This window comes from Nerophis lumbriciformis, linkage group LG13, assembly GCF_033978685.3.
Source record: "Nerophis lumbriciformis linkage group LG13, RoL_Nlum_v2.1, whole genome shotgun sequence".
NCBI classification, from domain to species: Eukaryota; Metazoa; Chordata; class Actinopteri; order Syngnathiformes; family Syngnathidae; genus Nerophis; species Nerophis lumbriciformis.
Window position 1 is genome coordinate 3,007,724 of NC_084560.2, and position 22,890 is coordinate 3,030,613.

The 22,890-nt window shown below is 40.3% G+C and overlaps 1 protein-coding gene across 1 annotated transcript; it reads left to right on the plus strand.

The window, feature by feature from the left end:
- Positions 1–20,738: 20,738 nt before the first annotated feature.
- LOC133613268 (trace amine-associated receptor 13c-like) lies at positions 20,739–22,628 on the plus strand. Its single transcript, XM_061970664.1, has 2 exons — positions 20,739–21,189; positions 21,311–22,628. Exons 1-2 carry the CDS (start codon positions 21,014–21,016, stop codon positions 22,125–22,127), a joined length of 993 nt encoding a protein of 330 aa, XP_061826648.1. The 5' UTR covers positions 20,739–21,013; the 3' UTR covers positions 22,128–22,628.
- The last annotated feature ends 262 nt before the right edge of the window (positions 22,629–22,890 follow it).

A 22,890-nucleotide genomic window follows, 5' to 3' on the forward strand; every position in this document is an offset into this window, starting at 1 on the left:
ATAAGAGTAACATAAAGTGTGGGGGAACACATACAAGAGTAACAGAAAGTGTGGGGGAATACATATAAGAGTAACATAAAGTGTGGGGGAACACATATAAGAGTAACTTAAAATGTGGGGGAACACATATAAGAGTAACATAAAGTGTGGGGGAACACATATAAGAGTAACTTAAAATGTGGGGGAACACATATAAGAGTAACATAAAGTGTGGGGGAACACATATAAGAGTAACAAAGTGTGGGGGAACACATATAAGAGTAACATAAAGTGTGGGGGAACACATATAAGAGTAACATAAAATGTGGGGGAACACATATAAAAGTAACATAAAATGTGGGGGAACACATATAAGAGTAACATAAAGTGTGGGGGAACACATATAAGAGTAACATAAAGTGTGGGGGAACACATATAAGAGTAACTTAAAATGTGGGGGAACACATATAAGAGTAACATAAAGTGTGGGGGAACACATATAAGAGTAACTTAAAATGTGGGGGAACACATATAAGAGTAACATAAAGTGTGGGGGAACACATAAGAGTAACATAAAGTGTGGGGGAACACATATAAGAGTAACATAAAGTGTGAGGGAACATATATAAGAGTAACATAAAGTGTGAGGGAACACATATAAGAGTAACATAAAGTGTGGGGGAACACATATAAGAGTAACATAAAGTGTGGGGGAACACATATAAGAGTAACATAAAGTGTGGGGGAACACATACAAGAGTAACATAAAGTGTGGGGGAACACATATAAGAGTAACATAAAGTGTGGGGGAACACATATAAGAGTAACATAAAGTGTGAGGGAACACATATAAGAGTAACATAAAGTGTGGGGGAACACATATAAGAGTAACATAAAGTGTGGGGGAACACACACAAGAGTAACATAAAGTGTGGGGGAACACATATAAGAGTAACATAAAGTGTGGGGGAACACATATAAGAGTAACATAAAGTGTGGGGGAACACATATAAGAGTAACATAAAGTGTGGGGGAACACATATAAGATTAACATAAAGTGTGGGGGAACACATATAAGAGTAACATAAAGTGTGGGGGAACACAAATAAGATTAACATAAAGTGTGGGGGAACACATATAAGAGTAACATAAAGTGTGGGGGGACACATATAAGAGTAATATTAAAAATGTGGGGGAACACATATAAGAGTAACATAAAATGTGGGGGAACACATATAAAAGTAACATAAAATGTGGGGGAACACATATAAGAGTAACATAAAGTGTGGGGGAACACATATAAGAGTAACATAAAGTGTGGGGGAACACATATAAGAGTAACTTAAAATGTGGGGGAACACATATAAGAGTAACATAAAGTGTGGGGGAACACATATAAGAGTAACTTAAAATGTGGGGGAACACATATAAGAGTAACATAAAGTGTGGGGGAACACATAAGAGTAACATAAAGTGTGGGGGAACACATATAAGAGTAACATAAAGTGTGAGGGAACATATATAAGAGTAACATAAAGTGTGAGGGAACACATATAAGAGTAACATAAAGTGTGGGGGAACACATATAAGAGTAACATAAAGTGTGGGGGAACACATATAAGAGTAACATAAAGTGTGGGGGAACACATACAAGAGTAACATAAAGTGTGGGGGAACACATATAAGAGTAACATAAAGTGTGGGGGAACACAAATAAGATTAACATAAAGTGTGGGGGAACACATATAAGAGTAACATAAAGTGTGGGGGAACACATATAAGAGTAACATAAAGTGTGGGGGAACACATATAAGAGTAACAAAGTGTGGGGGAACACATATAAGAGTAACATAAAGTGTGGGGAACACATAAGAGTAACATAAAGTGAGGGGGAACACATACAAGAGTAACATAAAGTGTAGGGGAATACATATAAGAGTAACAAAAAGTGTGGGGAACACATAAGAGTAACATAAAGTGTGGGGGAACACATACAAGAGTAACAGAAAGTGTGGGGGAATACATATAAGAGTAACATAAAGTGTGGGGGAACACATATAAGAGTAACTTAAAATGTGGGGGAACACATATAAGAGTAACATAAAGTGTGGGGGAACACATATAAGAGTAACTTAAAATGTGGGGGAACACATATAAGAGTAACATAAAGTGTGGGGGAACACATATAAGAGTAACATAAAGTGTGGGGGAACACATATAAGAGTAACATAAAGTGTGTGGGGGAACACATATAAGAGTAACATAAAGTGTGGGGGAACACATATAAGAGTAACATAAAGTGTGGGGGAACACATATAAGAGTAATATAAAGTGTGGGGGAACACATATAAGAGTAACAAAGTGTGGGGGAACACATATAAGAGTAACAAAGTGTGAGGGAACACATATAAGAGTAACATAAAGTGTGGGGGAACACATATAAGAGTAATATAAAGTGTGGGGGAACACATATAAGAGTAACAAAGTGTGGGGGAACACATATAAGAGTAACATAAAGTGTGGGGAACACATAAGAGTAACATAAAGTGTGGGGGAACACATACAAGAGTAACATAAAGTGTGGGGGAATACATATAAGAGTAACATAAAGTGTGGGGAACACATAAGAGTAACATAAAGTGTGGGGGAACACATACAAGAGTAACAGAAAGTGTGGGGGAATACATATAAGAGTAACATAAAGTGTGGGGGAACACATATAAGAGTAACTTAAAATGTGGGGGAACACATATAAGAGTAACATAAAGTGTGGGGGAACACATATAAGAGTAACTTAAAATGTGGGGGAACACATATAAGAGTAACATAAAGTGTGAGGGAACACATATAAGAGTAACATAAAGTGTGGGGGAACACATATAAGAGTAACATAAAGTGTGGGGGAACACATATAAGAGTAACATAAAGTGTGGGGGAACACATACAAGAGTAACATAAAGTGTGGGGGAACACATATAAGAGTAACATAAAGTGTGGGGGAACACATATAAGAGTAACATAAAGTGTGAGGGAACACATATAAGAGTAACATAAAGTGTGGGGGAACACATATAAGAGTAACATAAAGTGTGGGGGAACACACACAAGAGTAACATAAAGTGTGGGGGAACACATATAAGAGTAACATAAAGTGTGGGGGAACACATATAAGAGTAACATAAAGTGTGGGGGAACACATATAAGAGTAACATAAAGTGTGGGGGAACACATATAAGATTAACATAAAGTGTGGGGGAACACATATAAGAGTAACATAAAGTGTGGGGGAACACATAAGAGTAACATAAAGTGTGGGGGAACACATATAAGAGTAACATAAAGTGTGGGGGAACACATATAAGAGTAACTTAAAATGTGGGGGAACACATATAAGAGTAACATAAAGTGTGGGGGAACACATATAAGAGTAACAAAGTGTGGGGGAACACATATAAGAGTAACATAAAGTGGGGGGGAACACATATAAGAGTAACATAAAGTGTGGGGGAACACATATAAGAGTAACATAAAGGCATTGTATCAACTACAGAAAAGAGGATTATTGATAAAGTAGATGACTTAGAACACACTAACATATTATTGATTAATTCTGGTGTATTGAAAGTACAGGATGTAGTAAAGTTACAGACATGATGTGTCATGTTTAAGGCTAAAAGTCAAACATTATCAGCAAATGTACAACAAATGTTTGTCATGACTTGTGAGAAAGAAGAGCATAGAAGAAAAGGTCATTTCCAACATCAGTATTCAAGGACAAGTTTAAAACAAATGTGTATATCAGTGTATATAATGTATATAATGTATATAATGTATATAATGTATATAATGTATATAATGTATATAATATAATGTGCATATCAGTGATGGAGGTTCAACTATGGAATTGTCTTTACAATGAGATAAAAGATTGTAAAAATATATTCCAATTGAAAAAAAGATATAAAGACAGAACAATAAGATCATAAGTGTTTACATTCTGATTTATATTGATTATTTTACTTATTTTTTGCCTGGTTTTGTATTTGTTTTGTATCATCCCGTGAGGTGTATATTACCGTATTTTCCGCACCATAAGGCGCCCTGGGTTATAAGCCGCGCCTTCAATGAACGGCATATTTCAAAACTTTGTCCACCTATAAGCCGCCCCGTGTTATAAGCCGCATCTAACTGCGCTAAAGGAATGTCAAAAAAACAGTCAGATAGGTCAGTCAAACTTTAATAATATATTAAAAACCAGCGTGATGTGGGCGTGCATGGAGTCGTATATCAACATGGACGAAGCTGCGTGAAAAAAGCCACCCGGCCTCTTCGCGTAAACTTACCTTAACCACTCGCTCATCTTTTCTTCATCCATCCATCCCTTCGAGTTAGCTTTTATGATGACGCCGGCTGGAAAGGTCTCTTTTGGCAAGGTCTTCCTTTTGAATATCACCATGGGTGAAAGTTTCTGGCCATTAGCATGGCAAGCTAGAACCACAGTGAAGGACGACTTCTCATTCCCTGTGGTGCGAATATTCACCGTACGTGCTCCCGTTGTATCCACAGTGCGGTTCACAGGAATATCAAAAGTCAGTGGAACCTCGTCCATGTTGATAATGTTCTCTGGCCGGATCTTTTTTTCAGCTATCTTGTTTTTACAATATGCACGGAAAGTAGCCAGCTTTTCTTGAAAGTCTTTAGGCAGTTGCTGTGAAATAGTAGTCCGTGTGCGGATGGAGAGATTGCGTCTTTTCATGAACCGGAAACCTGTCGCTTAGTAGGAGCCATTTTTGTTATGATCCGCTGCCCGGATCATATTTTTGTTTTTGTTTTCAAGTCACTTGTGTTTTTTCTGCACCTCTTGAGTTTGTTTCTGTTGCCATGACGGCAGATTATAGTCACCTGCCTCTGGTTAGTGTCCCGGACGCGCACCTGTTGCCCGGGCACTAATCAGAGGGCTATTTAGTTTACGCGCTGGCCTCATTCGGTCTGTTGGTTTTGTTTGCTCCTACGCAACAAGTTACGCTCCTAGTTTCGCTCATAGTTTACATTTTTGATATTAGCATCTTTGCTACCCTCTTGTTTTCCGTGCCGTGGTGCACCGCGCAGCATTTTGTTCTGCAATCAGAATAAATCATTTATTCTCACCTGCAAGCCGCTTCCTGACATCCCTCTGCATCTTGAAAAGACGACCTCCGGCATCACAATGCCACGAAGGCGTAACAATTTTGTGGTCTTTACAGATGTAAACACACAAAGGAAATGAAACGTACGGTATATCCGCGCGCTTCTACTTCTTCTACGCGGGCGGGTGGTTGCTTACAGTAGAAGAAGAAGCGCTTCCTGTTCTATGGGGGCGGGTGCTTACCTTGGCGGTTGCTTGCGTAGAAGAAGAAGCACTTCCTCTTCTACGGGGAAAAAAAGATGGCGGCTGTTTACCGTAGTTGCGAGACCGAAACTTTATGAAAATGAATCTTAATATTAATCCATATATAAAGCGCACCGGGTTATAAGCCGCACTGTCAGCTTTTGAGTAAATTTGTGGTTTTTTAGGTGCGGCTAATGGTGCGGAAAATACGGTACTTCTTTTGTTTGGTTTGTACTTCATGAAGTTTTGCACTTCTTGTGCTTTTTTTGTGTGTTTTTTTGTTTGTTTTTGTTATATTTGGATGTGATTGTTGGTTGATATGATATCATTAATTAAGACTACGTATTATGTTGAAGGGGGCAGGAAAATATAAGATTTTTCTTCATCCTGCTCCTTCTCAGGCATTGCTGTGTAAATGTATCGTTGAATAATTTAGGTATAATTGTCTATCCATCAAAGATGCACATCAATGAAGGAGATGAATAAAAATGAAATGAAATGAAATGAAATATATATATATATATATATATATATATATATATATATATATATATTAGAGATGCGCGGTTTGCGGGCACAACCGCGGAGTCCGCGGATTATCCGCGGATCGGGCGGATGAAATTTAAAAAAATTTGATTTTATCCGCGGGTCGGGTCGGGTCGGGTCGGGTCGGGTCGGGTCGGGCGGTTGAAATAAAAAAAAATTAGATTTTAAATAGATTCAGGCGGGTGGCAGTTAAACCAATTCGGAAATATATATACATAGTTAAATGTTGTTACCCACATACGAAAAACGAGCAGGCACCTGCAGCATATGCCACAACAGAAGAAAAAGAGATGGACACATTTACGGAGCGGAGAAGGCCCCCGACGCCTCGCCGGGGTCCAGGACCGAGGCCCCTTCCCCCGAGAGGGCCCCACCGGGAGCCGTAGCTGAGGCGATCCGCGAGAAGGGCCCGACGCACGTCCAGGGTCACCACCGCGCCCACCGCACCGACACCCCGCCTCGTCCGCCTTCGCCGCGGCCGGCGTCACGCGCAGCAGGTAAGCAGCTTACCTGCCCGCCACCCCCGTGGCCGGGGGCTCGTAACAGGGGTCACTCCGCGCGCTCCGCCCGCGCAGCTTACCTGCCCGCCACCCCTGTTGCCGGGGGCGCGTAACAGGGGTCACTCCGCGCGCAGTGCGCTCACGAAAGGGGTGGGGCTCACCCTGGTTGATATAGACAGCAGGACGGTGGCCATGGACGTCGGAACCCGCTAAGGAGTGTGTAACAACCCACCTGCCGAATCAACTAGCCCTGAAAATGGATGGCGCTGGAGCGTCGGGCCCATATACCCGGCCGTCGCCGGCAGCGAGACGCGCTTGGAGGTGCGCTCAGCGCGGCTCCCATATGATTGCGCACTGGTGTGCGTCTGGGTCGTGACAGCGTGGCACGCGAATGTCTGTGCTGCATTGGATCAGTCTCCTTTCTTTAACAGGCAAAAGCTTTATAACCTCACTAATGCCTTGCATCGTCTATATTAGATATATAACAACGGGCGGGTGCGGGCGGATGGCGGGCGGGTGCGGTTCTGATCAAATGTTACATCGGGTGGATGGCGGATGGTTGACGACTTTCTGATGCGGTTGCGGATGAAATAATTGTCTATCCGCGCATCTCTAATATATATATATATATATATATATATATATATATATATATATATATATATATATACAATATTACTGTTTATTCACTTGTTTGATACATTCAAAGTCACCAGTTGGAATAAATCACTTCTAAATGATGCAAGTTGTTTATGCGTGCGACGGGTGAAGGTGTGGCGTCCCCGGTGTGTCAGTTAGCAATGTTTGTGTGATGTCGTGCGTTCACACCTTTTGGCCCGCCGTGACGCAATCACAGGTGTGAAGACAACATGTGAGGCAGGTGTGCCCCAACACACATGTTGTTGCTCTTGTAACTTCTCCTACTGCATGAAATCAACAGTCTGCATGGAGTGCACAGATAATAATAATAATAATAATAATTAAAAAAATATATATATTATTAATAATAATAGTAATAATAATAATAATAATAATAATAATAATAATGGTAATAATAATAATAATAAAAATAATAATAATAATGATAATAATCTAATAATATGATAATAATAATAACGATAATAATAATAATAATAATAATAATAATAATAACAATAACAATAATAATAACGATAATAATAATAATAATAATAATAATAATAATAATAATAATAATAATAATTCAGTGAGTCATACTGTATATTGTAATATGGGATCCATCATTGAACTACTAAATGAACCTAAAATATGACTTATTTTTATTCTTGTGGTAAACATGTGACACAATGTGTCGTCAAACATAGGAGATGCGAATCCAATCCAATCCACTTTATTTATATCGCACATTTAAAAAAAACAAAAAACATTAGAAGTTTTGCACAGAAGTGGAGACGTACATGCTAGGAGAGTCAAAACATTTCTACTGTAAAAGAATAAATACATCAGAGGAAATAAAATCACAGGAGTCTCATGCTGGCTTCAAAATCCAAAGAGTAAAAATGTGTTTTAAGAGGTGATTTAAAAGTCATTAAAGAGGGAGAAGAGCAAGGGGGATGTTGTTTCATAGTTTAGGAGCTACAGCAGAAAATGTACCATCATCTCTGGATAATGTTGTCCCAATACCAATATTTTGGCACTGGTACCGGTACCAAAATTTCAGTACTTTTCGGTACTTTTATAAACAAAAGTGACCCCAAAAAATTTCATTATTGTCTTTATTGTAACAGAAAATGTTAGTGTACATGAAACATATGTTTATTATTGTCATTTAGTCCTTAAATAAAATGTTGAACATACGAGACAACTTGTCTTTTAGTAGTAAGTAAACAAACAAAGACTCCTAATTAGTCTATGCAGTAACATATTGTGTCATTTATACACCTATTATTTTGTACACATTATGAGGGACAAACTGTAAAAAATGGGTTATTAATCTACTTGTTCATTTACTGTTAATATCTGCTTATTTTCTGTTTCAACATGTTCTATCTACACTTCTGTTAAAATGTAATAATCACTTATTCTTCTCTTCTTTGATACTTGACATTAGTTTTGGATGATACCACACATTTAGGTATCGATCCGATACCAAGTAGTTACAGGATCATACATTGGTCATATTCAAAGTCCTCATGTGTCCAGGGACATATTTTCTGACTTTATAAACATAATATAAATTTTTTTTAAATGAACAAATATTTTGTGACGATAAAAAATATCGATGTAATCATAGTAGTATCGACTCGATACGTGCTTGTACTTAGTATCATTACAATGGATGTCAAGTGTAGATCCACCCGTGGCATTTGTTTACATTGTGACGCCGGTGAGCTATTGTATCCTCCTACGGTGTGTAGTGAAGCATGCTTCGATATTCCTCGTCCTCCAGTGATAATGCTACTTGTAAAAAAAAAATCACTTTATCTGTCGCCTTGGAGGTCAGGATTGGTGATTTAGAAGTAGCAAGAAGACAAGAAGAAACTGATCAGCTGACCTCCGAGACCTTGCGGGCGTGTATATTTTTAAAAGGTCTGACATACTGTATATTGTGGCACTAAGAGATTGAAAAACAAACAATTGTAAAATGAAGTGGGAGCCAGTGAAGGGATGCTAAAATGTGTTCATGTTTTTTTAGTGCCACTTAAAACGTTTTTGGACTGACTGCAAGGGAGCCATTGAGAACTGCTTCATGCAACGTAGAGGAAGTTGCAGGAAATAAAAGCATGGATTACCCGCTCAAAGTCGTTAAAAGATAAAACTGATTTAATTTTTGCTAAAAGTCTTAGATGATAAAAAAGTAAGTCGTAATCTAATCTGATGTTCCAATTTAAAATCAATGTCCAATTTAAAAGCAGGATCTGTGGTTTCAAATAAGGCATCAGCGGTCCAAGTGACTGGGGGGAGCATTCTGTTTGACTTTTGAGTCAAATCAAATAATTTCTGTCTTTTTGTCATTTAAGTTTAGAAAGTTTACATGCTTTTATGTCCTCAAGACAATTTATAAGTGATTTTAAACACGTGTCACTTTTCTCTTTTAAAGGGATATTTTTTTAAATGTGTTGAATGGGCAGGATGTAGACTGAAAAGAGGATTGGTCCTAGGATTGGACCCTGAGGGACACCACGGGGCAAGGGAGGATAGGCTGAGGCCGAATCATCAATTTGGATTTGAAAAGTTCTGTTTGTCAGATATCAATCAATCAATCAATCTTTATTTATATAGCCCTAAATCACAAGTGTCTCAAAGGGCTGCACAAGCCACAACGACATCCTCGGTACAAAGCCCACATACGGGCAAGGAAAAACTCACCCCAGTGGGACGTCGATGTGAATGACTATGAGAAACCTTGGAGAGGACCGCATATGTGGGTAACCCCCCCCCCTCTAGGGGAGACCGAAAGCAATGGATGTCGAGTGGGTCTGACATAATATTGTGAGAGTCCAGTCCATAGTGGATCCAACATAATAGTAAGAGTCCAGTCCATAGTGGGGCCAGCAGGACACCATCCCGAGCGGAGACGGGTCAGCAGCGCAGAGATGTTCCCAGCCGATGCACAGGCGAGCGGTCCACCCCGGGTCCCGACTCTGGACAGCCAGCACTTCATCCATGGCCACCGGACCTGTGCCCCCCCCCCTCAAGGAAAAGGGGAGCAGAGGAGAAAAGAAAAGAAACGGCAGATCAACTGGTCTAACAGGGGGGCTATTTAAAGGCTAGAGTATACAAATGAGTTTTAAGATGGGACTTAAATGCTTCTACTGAGGTAGCATCTCTAATTGTTACCGGGAGGGCATTCCATAGTACTGGAGCCCCAATAGAAAACGCTCTATAGCCCGCAGACTTTTTTTGGGCTCTGGGAATCACTAATAAGCCGGAGTTCTTTGAACGCAGATTTCTTCCCGGGACATATGGTACAATGCAATCGACAAGATAGGACGGAGCTAGACCGTGTAGTATTTTATACGTAAGTAGTAAAACCTTAAAGTCACATCTTAAGTGCACAGGAAGCCAGTGCAGGTGAGCCAGTATAGGTATATATATATGTATGTATATATGTATATACAGTATAGGCGTAATATGATCAAACTTTCTTGTTCTTGTCAAAAGTCTAGCAGCCGCATTTTGTACCAACTGTAATTTTTTAATGCTAGACATAGGGAGACCCGAAAATAATACGTTACAGTAGTCGAGACGAGACGTAACGAACGCATGAATAATGATCTCAGCGTCGCTAGTGGATAAAATAGAACGGATTTTAGCGATATTACGGAGATGAAAGAAGGCCGTTTTAGTAACACTCTTAATGTGTGACTCAAAGGAGAGAGTTGGGTGGAAGATAATACCCAGATTCTTTACTGATTCGCCTTGTGTAATTGTTTGGTTGTCAAATGTTAAGGTGGTATTATTAAATAAATGTCGGTGTTTAGCAGGACCGATAATCGGCATTTCCGTTTTCTTGGCGTTGAGTTGCAAGAAGTTAGCGGACATCCATTGTTTAATTTCATTAAGACACGCCTCCAGCTGACTACAATCCGGCGTGTTGGTCAGCTTTAGGGGCATGTAGAGTTGGGTGTCATCAGCATAACAATGAAAGCTAACACCGTATTTGCGTATGATGTCGCCTAGCGGCAGCATGTAAATACTAAAGAGTGCAGGGCCAAGAACCGAACCCTGAGGAACTCCGCACGTTACCTTAACATAGTCCGAGGTCACATTATTATGGGAGACGCATTGCATCCTGTCAGTAAGATAAGAGTTAAACCACGACAAAGCTGAGTCTGACATACCAATACGTGTTTTGATACGCTCTAATAAAATATTATGATCGACGGTATCGAAAGCAGCGCTAAGATCAAGAAGCAGCAACATATAGATAGCTCATAGATATGAGCTGAACCGTTTCAAGGGTGTGCCTTTGAAAGCCTTTTAAACATCGTTCTAAGTCACTGAGGAGAGTTGTGTGTCGAATGCAGAATCAGTGGCCATTAAAAGGTCGTTAAAAATCCTTGAAAGTGCAGATTCGGGTGCTATGGAAGGTTTTAAAACGGGACTGAAAAACACCAAGAATAGCGTGCAACTCAAGATAAGACTGTAATTGTAACTCTCTCTAAAATCTTTGAAATAAAAGGACACTTTGAAATGGGTCTAAAATTTGACACTGTGACACTTTTGTTAATTTTTTAAATGTTTTTATTGTATTTGTTATAAATGTCTGTGATGATAATGTCAATGAGGGACTTCTAATCACGGCTATGTTGGAATTATTATTAATTTTGATACTGTTGTTGATATTATTTATTTTTATTCGACTACTTTTGGATTTTTTATTTTTTTATTTATTTAAAAAAAAATTAATCAGTCCAACAAAATAATGCAAAATAATACAATAATAATACAATTCCAAACCCGGCTCAGCAACATTCAGAATAGCAATCAACAGAGCAATTGACAAACATGACGTAAAACAATCCAAAAGTAGTAACAAAAAAAGAGAATAATATCAACAACAGTATCAATAATAGTTACAATTTCAACATAGCAGTGATTAAAAATCCCTCATTGACATTATCATCACAGACATTTATAACAAATATAATATAAAAACAAAACAAAACAGTAGTACAAATACAGAATACAAATTAGCTGTTATTATTATTATTATTATCATTATTATCATTATTATTATTATTATTGTTATATCATTATTAGAATAGTAGTAAATGTTTTTATTATATTTGTTATAAATGTCTGTGATGATAATGTCAATGAGGGATTTCTAATCACGGCTATGTTGGAATTATTATTAATTTTGATACTGTTGTTGATATTCCATCCATCCATTTTCTACCGCTTATTCCCTTCGGGGTCGCGGTGGGCGCTGGAGCCTATCTCAGCTACAATCGGGCGGAAGGCGGGGTACACCCTGGACAAGTCGCCACCTCATCGCAGGGCCAACACAGATAGACAGACAACATTATTTATTTTTATTCGACTACTTTTGGATTTTTTATTTTTTATTTATTTAAAAAAAAATTAATCAGTCCAACAAAATAATACACAATAATACAATAATAATACAATTCCAAACCCGGCTCAGCAACATTCAGAATAGCAATCAACAGAGCAATTGACAAACATGACGTAAAACAATCCAAAAGTAGTAAAAAAAAAAGAATAATAATATCAACAACAGTATCAATAATAGTTACAATTTCAACATAGCAGTGATTAAAAATCCCTCGTTGACATTATCATCACAGACATTTATAACAAATATAATAAAAAAAAACAAAAAAACAGTAGTACAAATACAGAATACAAATTAGCTGTTATTATTATTATTATTATTATTATTATTATTATTATTATTATTATTATTGTTATATCATTATTAGAATAGTAGTAAATGTTTTTATTATATTTGTTATAAATGTCTGTGATGATAATGTCAATGAGGGATTTCTAATCATGGCTATGTTGGAATTATTATTAATTTTGATACTGTTGTTGATATTCCATCCATCCATTTTCTACCGCTTATTCCCTTTGGGGTCGCGGGGGGCGCTGTAACCTATCTCAGCTACAATCGGGCGGAAGGCGGGGTACACCCTGGACAAGTCGCCACCTCATCGCAGGGCCAACACAGATAGACAGACAACATTATTTATTTTTATTCGACTACTTTTGGATTTTTTATTTTTTATTTATTTAAAAAAAATTAATCAGTCCAACAAAATAATGCACAATAATACAATAATAATACAATTCCAAACCCGGCTCAGCAACATTCAGAATAGCAATCAACAGAGCAATTGACAAACATGACATAAAACAATCCAAAAGTAGTAAAAAAAAAAAGAGAATAATATCAACAACAGTATCAATAATAGTTACAATTTCAACATAGCAGTGATTAAAAATCCCTCATTGACATTATCATCACAGACATTTATAACAAATATAATAATAATAAAAAAAAAACAGTAGTACAAATACAGAATACAAATTAGCTGTTATTATTATTATTATTATCATTATTATCATTATTATTATTATTATTGTTATATCATTATTAGAATAGTAGTAAATGTTTTTATGTTATTTGTTATAAATGTCTGTGATGATAATGTCAATGAGGGATTTCTAATCATGGCTATGTTGGAATTATTATTAATTTTGATACTGTTGTTGATATTCCATCCATCCATTTTCTACCGCTTATTCCCTTCGGGGTCGCGGTGGGCGCTGGAGCCTATCTCAGCTACAATCCGGCGGAAGGCGGGGTACACCCTGGACAAGTCGCCACCTCATCGCAGGGCCAACACAGATAGACAGACAACATTATTTATTTTTATTCGACTACTTTTGGATTTTTTATTTTTTTATTTATTTAAAAAAAATTAATCAGTCCAACAAAATAATGCACAATAATACAATAATAATACAATTCCAAACCCGGCTCAGCAACATTCAGAATAGCAATCAACAGAGCAATTGACAAACATGACATAAAACAATCCAAAAGTAGTAAAACAAAAGAGAATAATATCAACAACAGTATCAATAATAGTTACAATTCCAACATAGCAGTAATTAAAAATCCCTCATTGACATTATCATCACAGACATTTATAACAAATAAAAAACATAACAAAAAAAAAACAGTAGTACAAATACAGAATACCAATTAGCTGTTATTATTATTATTATTATTATTAATATTATTATTATTATTATTATTATTACCATCATTATTATTATTATTATAATTATTATTATTATCATTATTATTATTATTATTATTATTATTGTTATATCATTATTAGAATAGTAGTAAATGTTTTTATGTTATTTGTTATAAATGTCTGTGATGATAATGTCAATGAGGGATTTCTAATCACTACTATGTTGGAATTATTATTAATTTTGATACTGTTGTTGATTTTATTATTTTTTTTGTTTGACTACTTTTGGATTGTTTTGTGTCATGTTTGTGTCTCCTCTCAATTGCTCTTTTCTGAATGTTGCTGAGCTGGAATTGGAATTGTATTATTATTGTTATTTTGTAGGACTGATTAATAATACAATAAAATAAAAATAACCTGTTCAATTCAGTTGGCAAAAAACGACGACATGTCGAAGGCCCTAAGAATTATATATATTTTTTTAACATTTTTAAAAAACATTTTAAGCAAAATGTATTTCTACGTTATACTCATAGTATTTTTAGCACACACCTCATGGGTGAGGAATTCACATTAGTGGCGTCATTTTGGTCTTGACCTGTGCAAGTACAAACCCCAACACCAGTGAAGTTGTCAAGTTGTGTAAATGCTAAATAAAAAGAGAATACAACAAATTCTTTTCAACTTATATTCAATTGAATAGACTGCAAAGACAAGATATTTCATGTTCACACTGAGACAATTGGAATTGGATGTCTGCAGCGTGTTTCAAAAAAGCTGGCACAAGTGGCAAAAAAGAGTGAGAAAGTTGAGAAATGCTCATCAAAGACTTATTTGGAACATCCCACGGGTGAACAGGCTAATTGGGAACAGGTGGGTGCCATGATTGGGTATAAAAGCAGCTTCCGTGAAATGCTCAGTCATTCGCAAACAAGGACGGGGCGAGGGTCACCACTTTGTCAACAAATGCCTGAGCAAATTGTTTAAGAACAACATTTCTCAAGCAGCTATTGCAAGGAATTTAGGGATTTCACCATCTACGCTCCGTAATATCATCAAAAAGTTCAGAGAAATGAAATCACTGCAAGTAAGCCGCAAGGCTGAAAACCAACATTCAATGCTCGTGACCTTCGGCACCATTAATGCTGAAAGATACATACAGGTTTTAGAGCAACGTTATCGTGGACGCCCCTGCTTATTTCAGCAAGACGATGCCAAGCCACGTGCTACAACAGCGTGGCTTCGTAGTAAAAGAGTGCGGGTACTAGACTGGCCTGCCTGTAGTCCAGACATTGAAAATGTGTGAAGGCTAAAATATGAGAAGGGAGACTGTTGAACAACTTAAGCTGTACATCAAGCAAGAATGGGAAGGAATTCCACTTCAAAAATGTGTCTCCTCAGTTCCCAAACCTTTACTGAGTGTTGTTAAAAGGAAAGGCCATGTAACACACTGGTAAAAATGCCTTTTTTGCAATGTGTTGCTGCCATTAAATTCTAAGTTCATGATTATTTGCAAAAAATAACAAAGTTTCTCCATGTGAACATGAAATATCTTGTCTTTGCAGTCTATTCAATTGAATGTTGTCATGATCTGTGGTCTGGATCATGTTTTTTGTTACTTTCTGTTAGTTTGAGACTCCATTAGTTCCTGTTTTTGTGCACCCCTGTTTGTTTTAGTTTCCATGGCGAGCTATGATTTTCACCTGCCTCTTGCGTTGGGGACACACCTGTGTCTAATCAAGGGACTATTATTTAAGTCTTCCTTTGTTGATCACTCGTCCTGGCTTCATTGTTTGCGTCACGCCTATGCCAAGTAAGTTGTGTTTATTCCATGCTAAGTCCTAGCTTCACGTGTTTTAGGCACGCTTGCCTTTTTTTCGTTCTTTGCCTATGTTTTGGTAGTTGGGTGATTTATGTTTAATAAATCAAATCCTACCTTCACGCCTTGTCCGGAGCCGTCAGTTTGCATTGGGAGAACGAACCGTAGTGAGCTGCGAACCCCCGCGTGACAGAATGAATCCAGCCGTTAGTTTTCTCGCAACTGACCACAAGGAGATGGAGACGTGCTGGCGAAGACGGAAGCCAGCCAGAAAGGCTTCGTTTCGCCGTCAGGACGCGTCGTTCCCCCAAACTCCTCCTCCGGAACACAGCACAGCACAACCCGTCTCGACTGCGCCGGTGTACGGTAATCCTCTCACTCATTTTGCCAAGCAGTTTACCGATTGGGCTGTCAGTCAGCTGGAGACCCGCGCTGATGACGTCATGGACCAGGATTTTTTTTTTCTGAATTCTTTTTTTTGTCAGTCGCCCCCCAAGACTCAAGCCCCGCCCACATCACGGATATTTTCTTTTTGTCTACCCACAAAAACTCAGGTGGGGAATACAAAAATACATTTTGGAAAATTTAAAGGGGAGGAGTCTATCCCCCTCCTGTCCTCCTTCCACCCACCCCTAAAGACGGTTCCAGACCGCAAGGAGCGCGTCTGGTATCCGCTCCTTGAGGGGGGGTTAGGGCCCGAAGCTGTGCTAGTTGGGTGGCTCAGCTGGCGCCCAGCCAGGCAGCAACCTCCGGCCCGGCCACCACCACCAGTTTTTCGGCATGCCAAGCTGCAACCCCCAGCTAGGCCACCTCCGCCAAAGCCAAGGCTAGAGACCCTTTCTGCTCCACGGCTAGCACCTGCACCTGCTCAAAGGCTAGCACCTGCTCAAAGGCTAGCACCTGCACCTGCTCAAAGTCTAGCACCTGCTTCAAGGCTAGCACCCCTTTTTGCTTCAAGGCTAGCACCCCTTCCTGCTTCAGGGCTAGCACCCCTTCTGGCTCCACGGCTAGTGCCTGTCGCAGCTCCACGCCAAGTGCCTGTCGCAGCTCCCTGACAAGTGCCACGCCAAGCCTCGCTGCCTGCTGCACCACGCCAAGCCTCGCCGCCTGCTGCACCAAGCCAAGCCTCGCCGCCTGCCGCACCACGCCAGGCCTCGCCGCCTGCCGCACCCACGCCTGCCACGACGACGACGCGCGCAGCTTCCACGCCTGCCACAATGACAACGCGCGCAGCTTCCACGCCTGCCACGACGACGACGCGCACAGCTTCCACGCCTGCCTCCACGACGACACCTGCTGCCTCCACGCCTGCCTCGACAATGACGTGCCCACCTCCCCGTCGGCCACGGATGTGGCCGTTCCCTGGTCGTCCTCCACGCCAAGTGCACCCACCTCCCCGTCGGCCACAGATGTGGCCGTTCCCTGGTCGTCCGCCACGCCAAGTGCACCCACCTCCTCGTCAGCCACGGATGTGGCCGTTTACTGGTTGCCCGCCTTGCTTAGTGCAGCGGCGTTCAACGCGTCGCCGAGACCTGACTCTCCCTCGCTGGTTGCGGGGACACTTGGTCTGGCGACCCACCGCCAAGTCCCACTCCCGCCCTCCCATGATTCTTGATCTTGTTTTTTTTTTTCTGGTTATTGGACATCTGGAATCTGTCCTTAAGGGGGGACTCTGTCATGGTCTGTGGTCTGGATCATGTTTTTTGTTATTTTCTGTTAGTTTAAGACTCCATAGTTCCTGTTTTTGTGCACCCTTGTTTGTTTTAGTTTCCATGGCGACCTATGATTTTCATCTGCCTCTTGCGATTTTGCTTATCGTTGACAATCCTAATGAGAGACAATCAGACAACATTTATTAATTTTTTTGCATTTTAACATATGAAAATCAACTTGGTGGCTAGTGTGAGAATGAGATATTCTTAAGTGATCTTTGTCAATCCATAGTAATACCACACATGTATTACATCATCTGATTTGTAACAATATTAGTACACTCTAAAATTTAGAGTGTACAAATCTATGTCCCTTTTGTCAGGTTCAAACACTGATGACATCTATTAAACAGACAAAGATGCAAGGAATTAAACAGACATAATTCAATTTAGTTCATTGAGGAGAAACGTCTGGGCTGTACTCTTTGTACAGTCTTCCACCACGCTCTGATGAAAGATTGTATGCTTCCTCTTTTATTTGGACTTTCCCTGATTACATGGCAACAGCTGTTTCGAAAGGAAGGGGGGTCGTAAACAGCGGCTGCCATGGGTCACAAAACAGTTCAAAGAAAAGGTGCCTGGAGGAGGGTCAGGTCCTGCTTCCTCTCCGCTTTGTAGATTAGACTAGACTTAGACTTAGACTTCCTTTTTATTGTCATTCAAATTTGAACTTTACAGCACAGATATGAACGAAATTTCGTTACACAAGCTCATGGTAGTGCAGGATAAAAAAGCAATAAGGTGCATATATAAATAAATAAATATATATAAATAATATATAAATATATAAAATAAATAAATATATATAAATGTATATAAATAAATAAATAGATTACTGTACAGATACATATATTGCACTTTTTCACATGCGTCCACGTTTATGGATGTATGTTATATTGTCTTTTTTATTCCAGCAAGTTAATCCATTTTGGGGGGAGTTGAGGGGATCATTTAATTATGATGCGTTCAAGAATCTTACGGCCTGAGGGAAGAAGCTGTTACAGAACCTGGAGGTTCTGCTTCGGAGGCTGCGGAACCTCTTTCTAGAGTCCAGCAGTGAAAACAGTCCTTGGTGGGGGTGGGAGGAGTCTTTGCAGATTTTCTGAGCCCTGGTCAGGCAGCGGCTTTTTGCGATCTCCTGGATAGGAGGAAGAGGAGTCCTGATGATCTTTTCCGCCGTCCTCACCACTCTCTGGAGAGACTTCCAGTCTGAGGCATTGCAGGCTCCAGTCCAGACAGAGATGCTGTTGGTCAGCAGGCTCTCTATAGTGCCTCTGTAGAATGTGCCGAGAATGGGGGGAGGGAGCTGTGCTCTTTTCATCCGACGCAAAAAGTGCATGCGCTGCTGAGCTCTTTTTACAAGAGCTCCGCTGTGTAGGGACCAGGTTATATTGTCAGTTATCTGCACTCCCAGGAACATGGTGCTGCTTACTATCTCCACCGCTGTGCGTTGATGTAGAGTGGAACGTGGCTGGACTGGTGGCTCCCCCACTGAGGCTGTGGGGGAGCTGCGCGCATGTTTGGAGACGCCAGACTGGGAGGCAATTGAAGCGGCCACGGACAATATGAACGAGTATATGAACACTGTGACCTCGCGTATCATTCCCACGCGCACCAGGGCTTGTTATAACAATGACAAGCCCTGGTTCACACCCAAGCTCTGACAGCTGTGCAAGAAGAAGGAGGCTGTGTGGAGGAGCGGGGACCGGAGTACCTACAGAGAAGCGAAGTACCACTTCAACAGGGAAGTGGAGAACGCTAAATCTGTGTACTCTAACCATCTACAGGAACAGTTCACCTCCAATGACTCTGCAGCCGTGTGGAGAGGACTAAGGGCCCTCACGAACTATAAGCCCAAAGCCCCCCCTGGCCCTGAATGACCTGACTCTCGCTCTGGGCCTCAACACACATTACTGTCGTCACGAACGGCCTTCAGATCATCAAAGCTCTGCACCCCCCACCATCACCCCCCCCCCCCACGAACTCCAGTACTTCATTAAAGGACTTAAAGGACTCCAAGGACATTAAAGGACCCCAAGAACATCACAGGACTTCATCAAAGGCCCCCTCCATCCGAGAGGAGGATGTACGCCGGCAGTTCTTGAAGCTGAACACGCGGTAAGCCCCCAGGCCGGATCCGGATGGTATCTCCCCCTCCACCTTGAGACACTGTGCGGATCAGCTGGCTCCTGTCTTCACTGACATTTTTAACCTCTCTGGAGCTATGCCACGTGTCGTCCTGCTTCGAGACCTCCACCATCGTCCCTGTCCCCAAGAAAGCACGACTGACAGGACTTAATGACTACAGGCCGGTGGCGCTGACGTCTGTGGTCATGAAGTCCTTTGAGCGCTTGGTCCTGCCCCACCTCAAGGACATCACCGCCCCCCTCCTGTACTCACTGCAGTTTGCCTACAGAGACAACAGGTCTGTGGATGATGCAGTGAACCTGGCCCTCCACTTCATCCTGGAGCATCTGGACTCCCTGAAACCTACGCCAGGATCCTATTTGTTGACTTCAGCTCTGCCTTCAACACCATCCTCCCTGGACTGCTAAGAGACAAGCTCTACCAGCTCAGTGTGCCCCACTCCCTCTGCAGTTGGATCAATGACTAAAACTGCATCAATATACATAAATAAAAGATGCATCAATAATTGATTTTTAATCGGATGGTAGCTCCTTAATCGTAATTGCAATCGAATTGTGACATGCCCAAAGATTCAGACCAATACTATCCACAGTATGAGGACGCTTCAAAGACTTTTGAATAAAGTTGGTATGGTATAGTAATCCTCACCACCATTTTGGAAAATAAGTATCGGGGATGGTTTAGTATGCTAAACACACACAACCAGCAGCATGACACAAGAAGCTAAACGCTAAAGCATTAATGTAAAGTAGGGATGATTAGTCCAAATATCAATACTATTGATACCAAGTACTGGTATAGTCTCAGTATGTAAGCAATACTAAATTGATTAGGTCGATTTTTAGGGTCATTTTGAGCAAACTCAAAGTGTATTAGAATAGGCTTTATAAAATGTGTTTTTGCGATTATTTTAGTTACTTGCTATGTAAAGATTGTACGGTCTATAATCTATTGCTAAAATATTGTATCAGGACTCAAAATTAGATCAGATCTGAGGCCAAAAAATCTTATTCAGGATGCGAGGCCACAATTGTTGATTGGGACTTCCCTAATTGCAATCACGTTCATTGGGTGGAACTGGAACAGTGACAGTGTGATCCGCCAATGAGATCGCAATGGATGGATGACGTTGGCTCACTGAGGGGAGGAATAAGCATCAATGAAGATATAAAAGAAAGACGTATAAGAGAGAGGTTTGGACTCATCTCTTCGTCCACCCGATGATGGAGACGGAGGACCAATCAGAGCTCTGCTTTCCACAACTAAGCAACATCTCCTGCAAGAAGCCCATGTCTCATTGGTCTGGTGATATACTTTTGACAGTTCTGCTGTCCGTTATCTGTGTCTTCACTGTGTTTCTCAACCTGCTGGTTATCATCTCAATCTCCCATTTCAGGTACATTTTTTTCATCCTGTCATCATGTTTGTCAACGTGTTGTCGCTGTAATGTCTCCGCCTGTTTGTTTTGTCAGGACTCTAGTTAGGAGCGATGTTCTTAATTTGTTCTTCATCTCCAGGCAGCTCCACACTCCCACCAAACTCCTCCTCCTCTCTCTCGCGGTCTCTGACTTGCTGGTGGGCCTCCTGGTGATTCCAGGTGAGATCTACCTGAGAACGTCCTGCTGGGCTCTGGGCGATGTTCTCTGTTCTCTGTGGAGCTACATGGTCTTCATAGTGGCGTTTGCTTCAGTGGCACACATGGTGCTGATATCAGCTGATCGTTATGTGGCCATTTGTGATCCTCTGCATTACAACACCAGGGTCACTGTGGGAAGAATTCAATTCTGTGTTTGTCTCTGTTGGTTCTCTTCCTTCCCCTACTGTGGCATCCTTTTGAAGGAACAGCTGGCTCACCCCGCCATGTACAAGTCATGCCACGGAGAGTGTGTCATTGGTTTTGAATATGCCTCAGGTGTTGTTGACATTGTTGTGAGCTTTGTCCTCCCTCTCAGCATCATCGTCATTCTGTACATGAGAGTGTTTGTGGTTGCAGTGTCTCAGGCGCGAGCCATGCGCTCTCATGTTGCATCCATCAAACACCATCATTCAGTCACTGTTAGGGCAAAGAAATCAGAGTTGAAGGCCGCCAGGACTCTTGGTGTCGTCATCCTTGTCTTCATCATGTGTTTATGTCCATATTACATTTTTACTCTGGCAAGTGACAACAAAATAATATCTTTATTGGCTCATTATGCTGTTTACTTATTTGACTTCAACTCATGTTTAAACCCGTTGATTTATACTTTGTTTTATCCCTGGTTTAGAAAAGCAGCTCGATGTGTTGTCACGCTGCGCATACTGAAGTCTGGCTCTAGGGGAGACAACATACTTTAGACCAAAAGGTGAAATATTAATGTTTACAGTGTCGATTGTAGTAATTAGTTAACCAGATGTAAGTAAGCAGCCTCTTTTCCACGGATGAAATTGTAAAGACATCCACATGATTTAAACTGTAATGAACACTGACCCTATTTGAAGTGTAAGTGAATTTCATTTGCTCAATCTTTGAGCTGGAAATGCCAAGAAAGTAGAAATAAAGTAAAGAAGGTGACTTACAGAAGGATGTTGGGTGAAGAAATAAGTTTCACATTAGAGGAGGACATATATCAGACTATTATCTCATAACCTAACCTAAAACCTGATAGAACTGCAGGAAATAATGAAATATTTACAATGCATCTTTTAAAAAATCAACTTGACCATCAAGGATCTATTATAACCACTTATATCATTTTTAATCATGATGATCTTACATCACACCCGAGTATTGATATCTCTACCCTGGATGTATTGCAGTTCTTCTCATAGTTAAAATTGTTTATGCTTAAAAACTACTAACAGGTTAATATTTCCCAAATAAATTCATGACCTCAACTGAGCTTTCGTTTGTTCTGTCTCTCTAATTGTATTGCTTCAACTGTACTGTACTATACTCTGTACTATAATCCTCCTGATAAGACATTATGTACATAATATATAACATCATGTCATACATGTTGACAAAAAGGTGAGTATGATTAGTTGTTGTGTAACCATTACTCACACTGACATTACACTTTGAAAAAAGTCCTGTTGCTGTTTCATTTTTTTTAGTGGC

What these genes read in the sequence shown, in the direction of transcription:
- LOC133613268 (XM_061970664.1), top strand. Translation starts at nt 21,014, where the DNA reads ATGATGGAGACGGAGGACCAATCAGAGCTCTGCTTTCCACAACTAAGC. An exon ending in ATCTCAATCTCCCATTTCAG is followed by an intron (nt 21,190 to 21,310) that starts GTACATTTTTTT and finishes CTTCATCTCCAG; the next exon opens with GCAGCTCCACACTCCCACCA.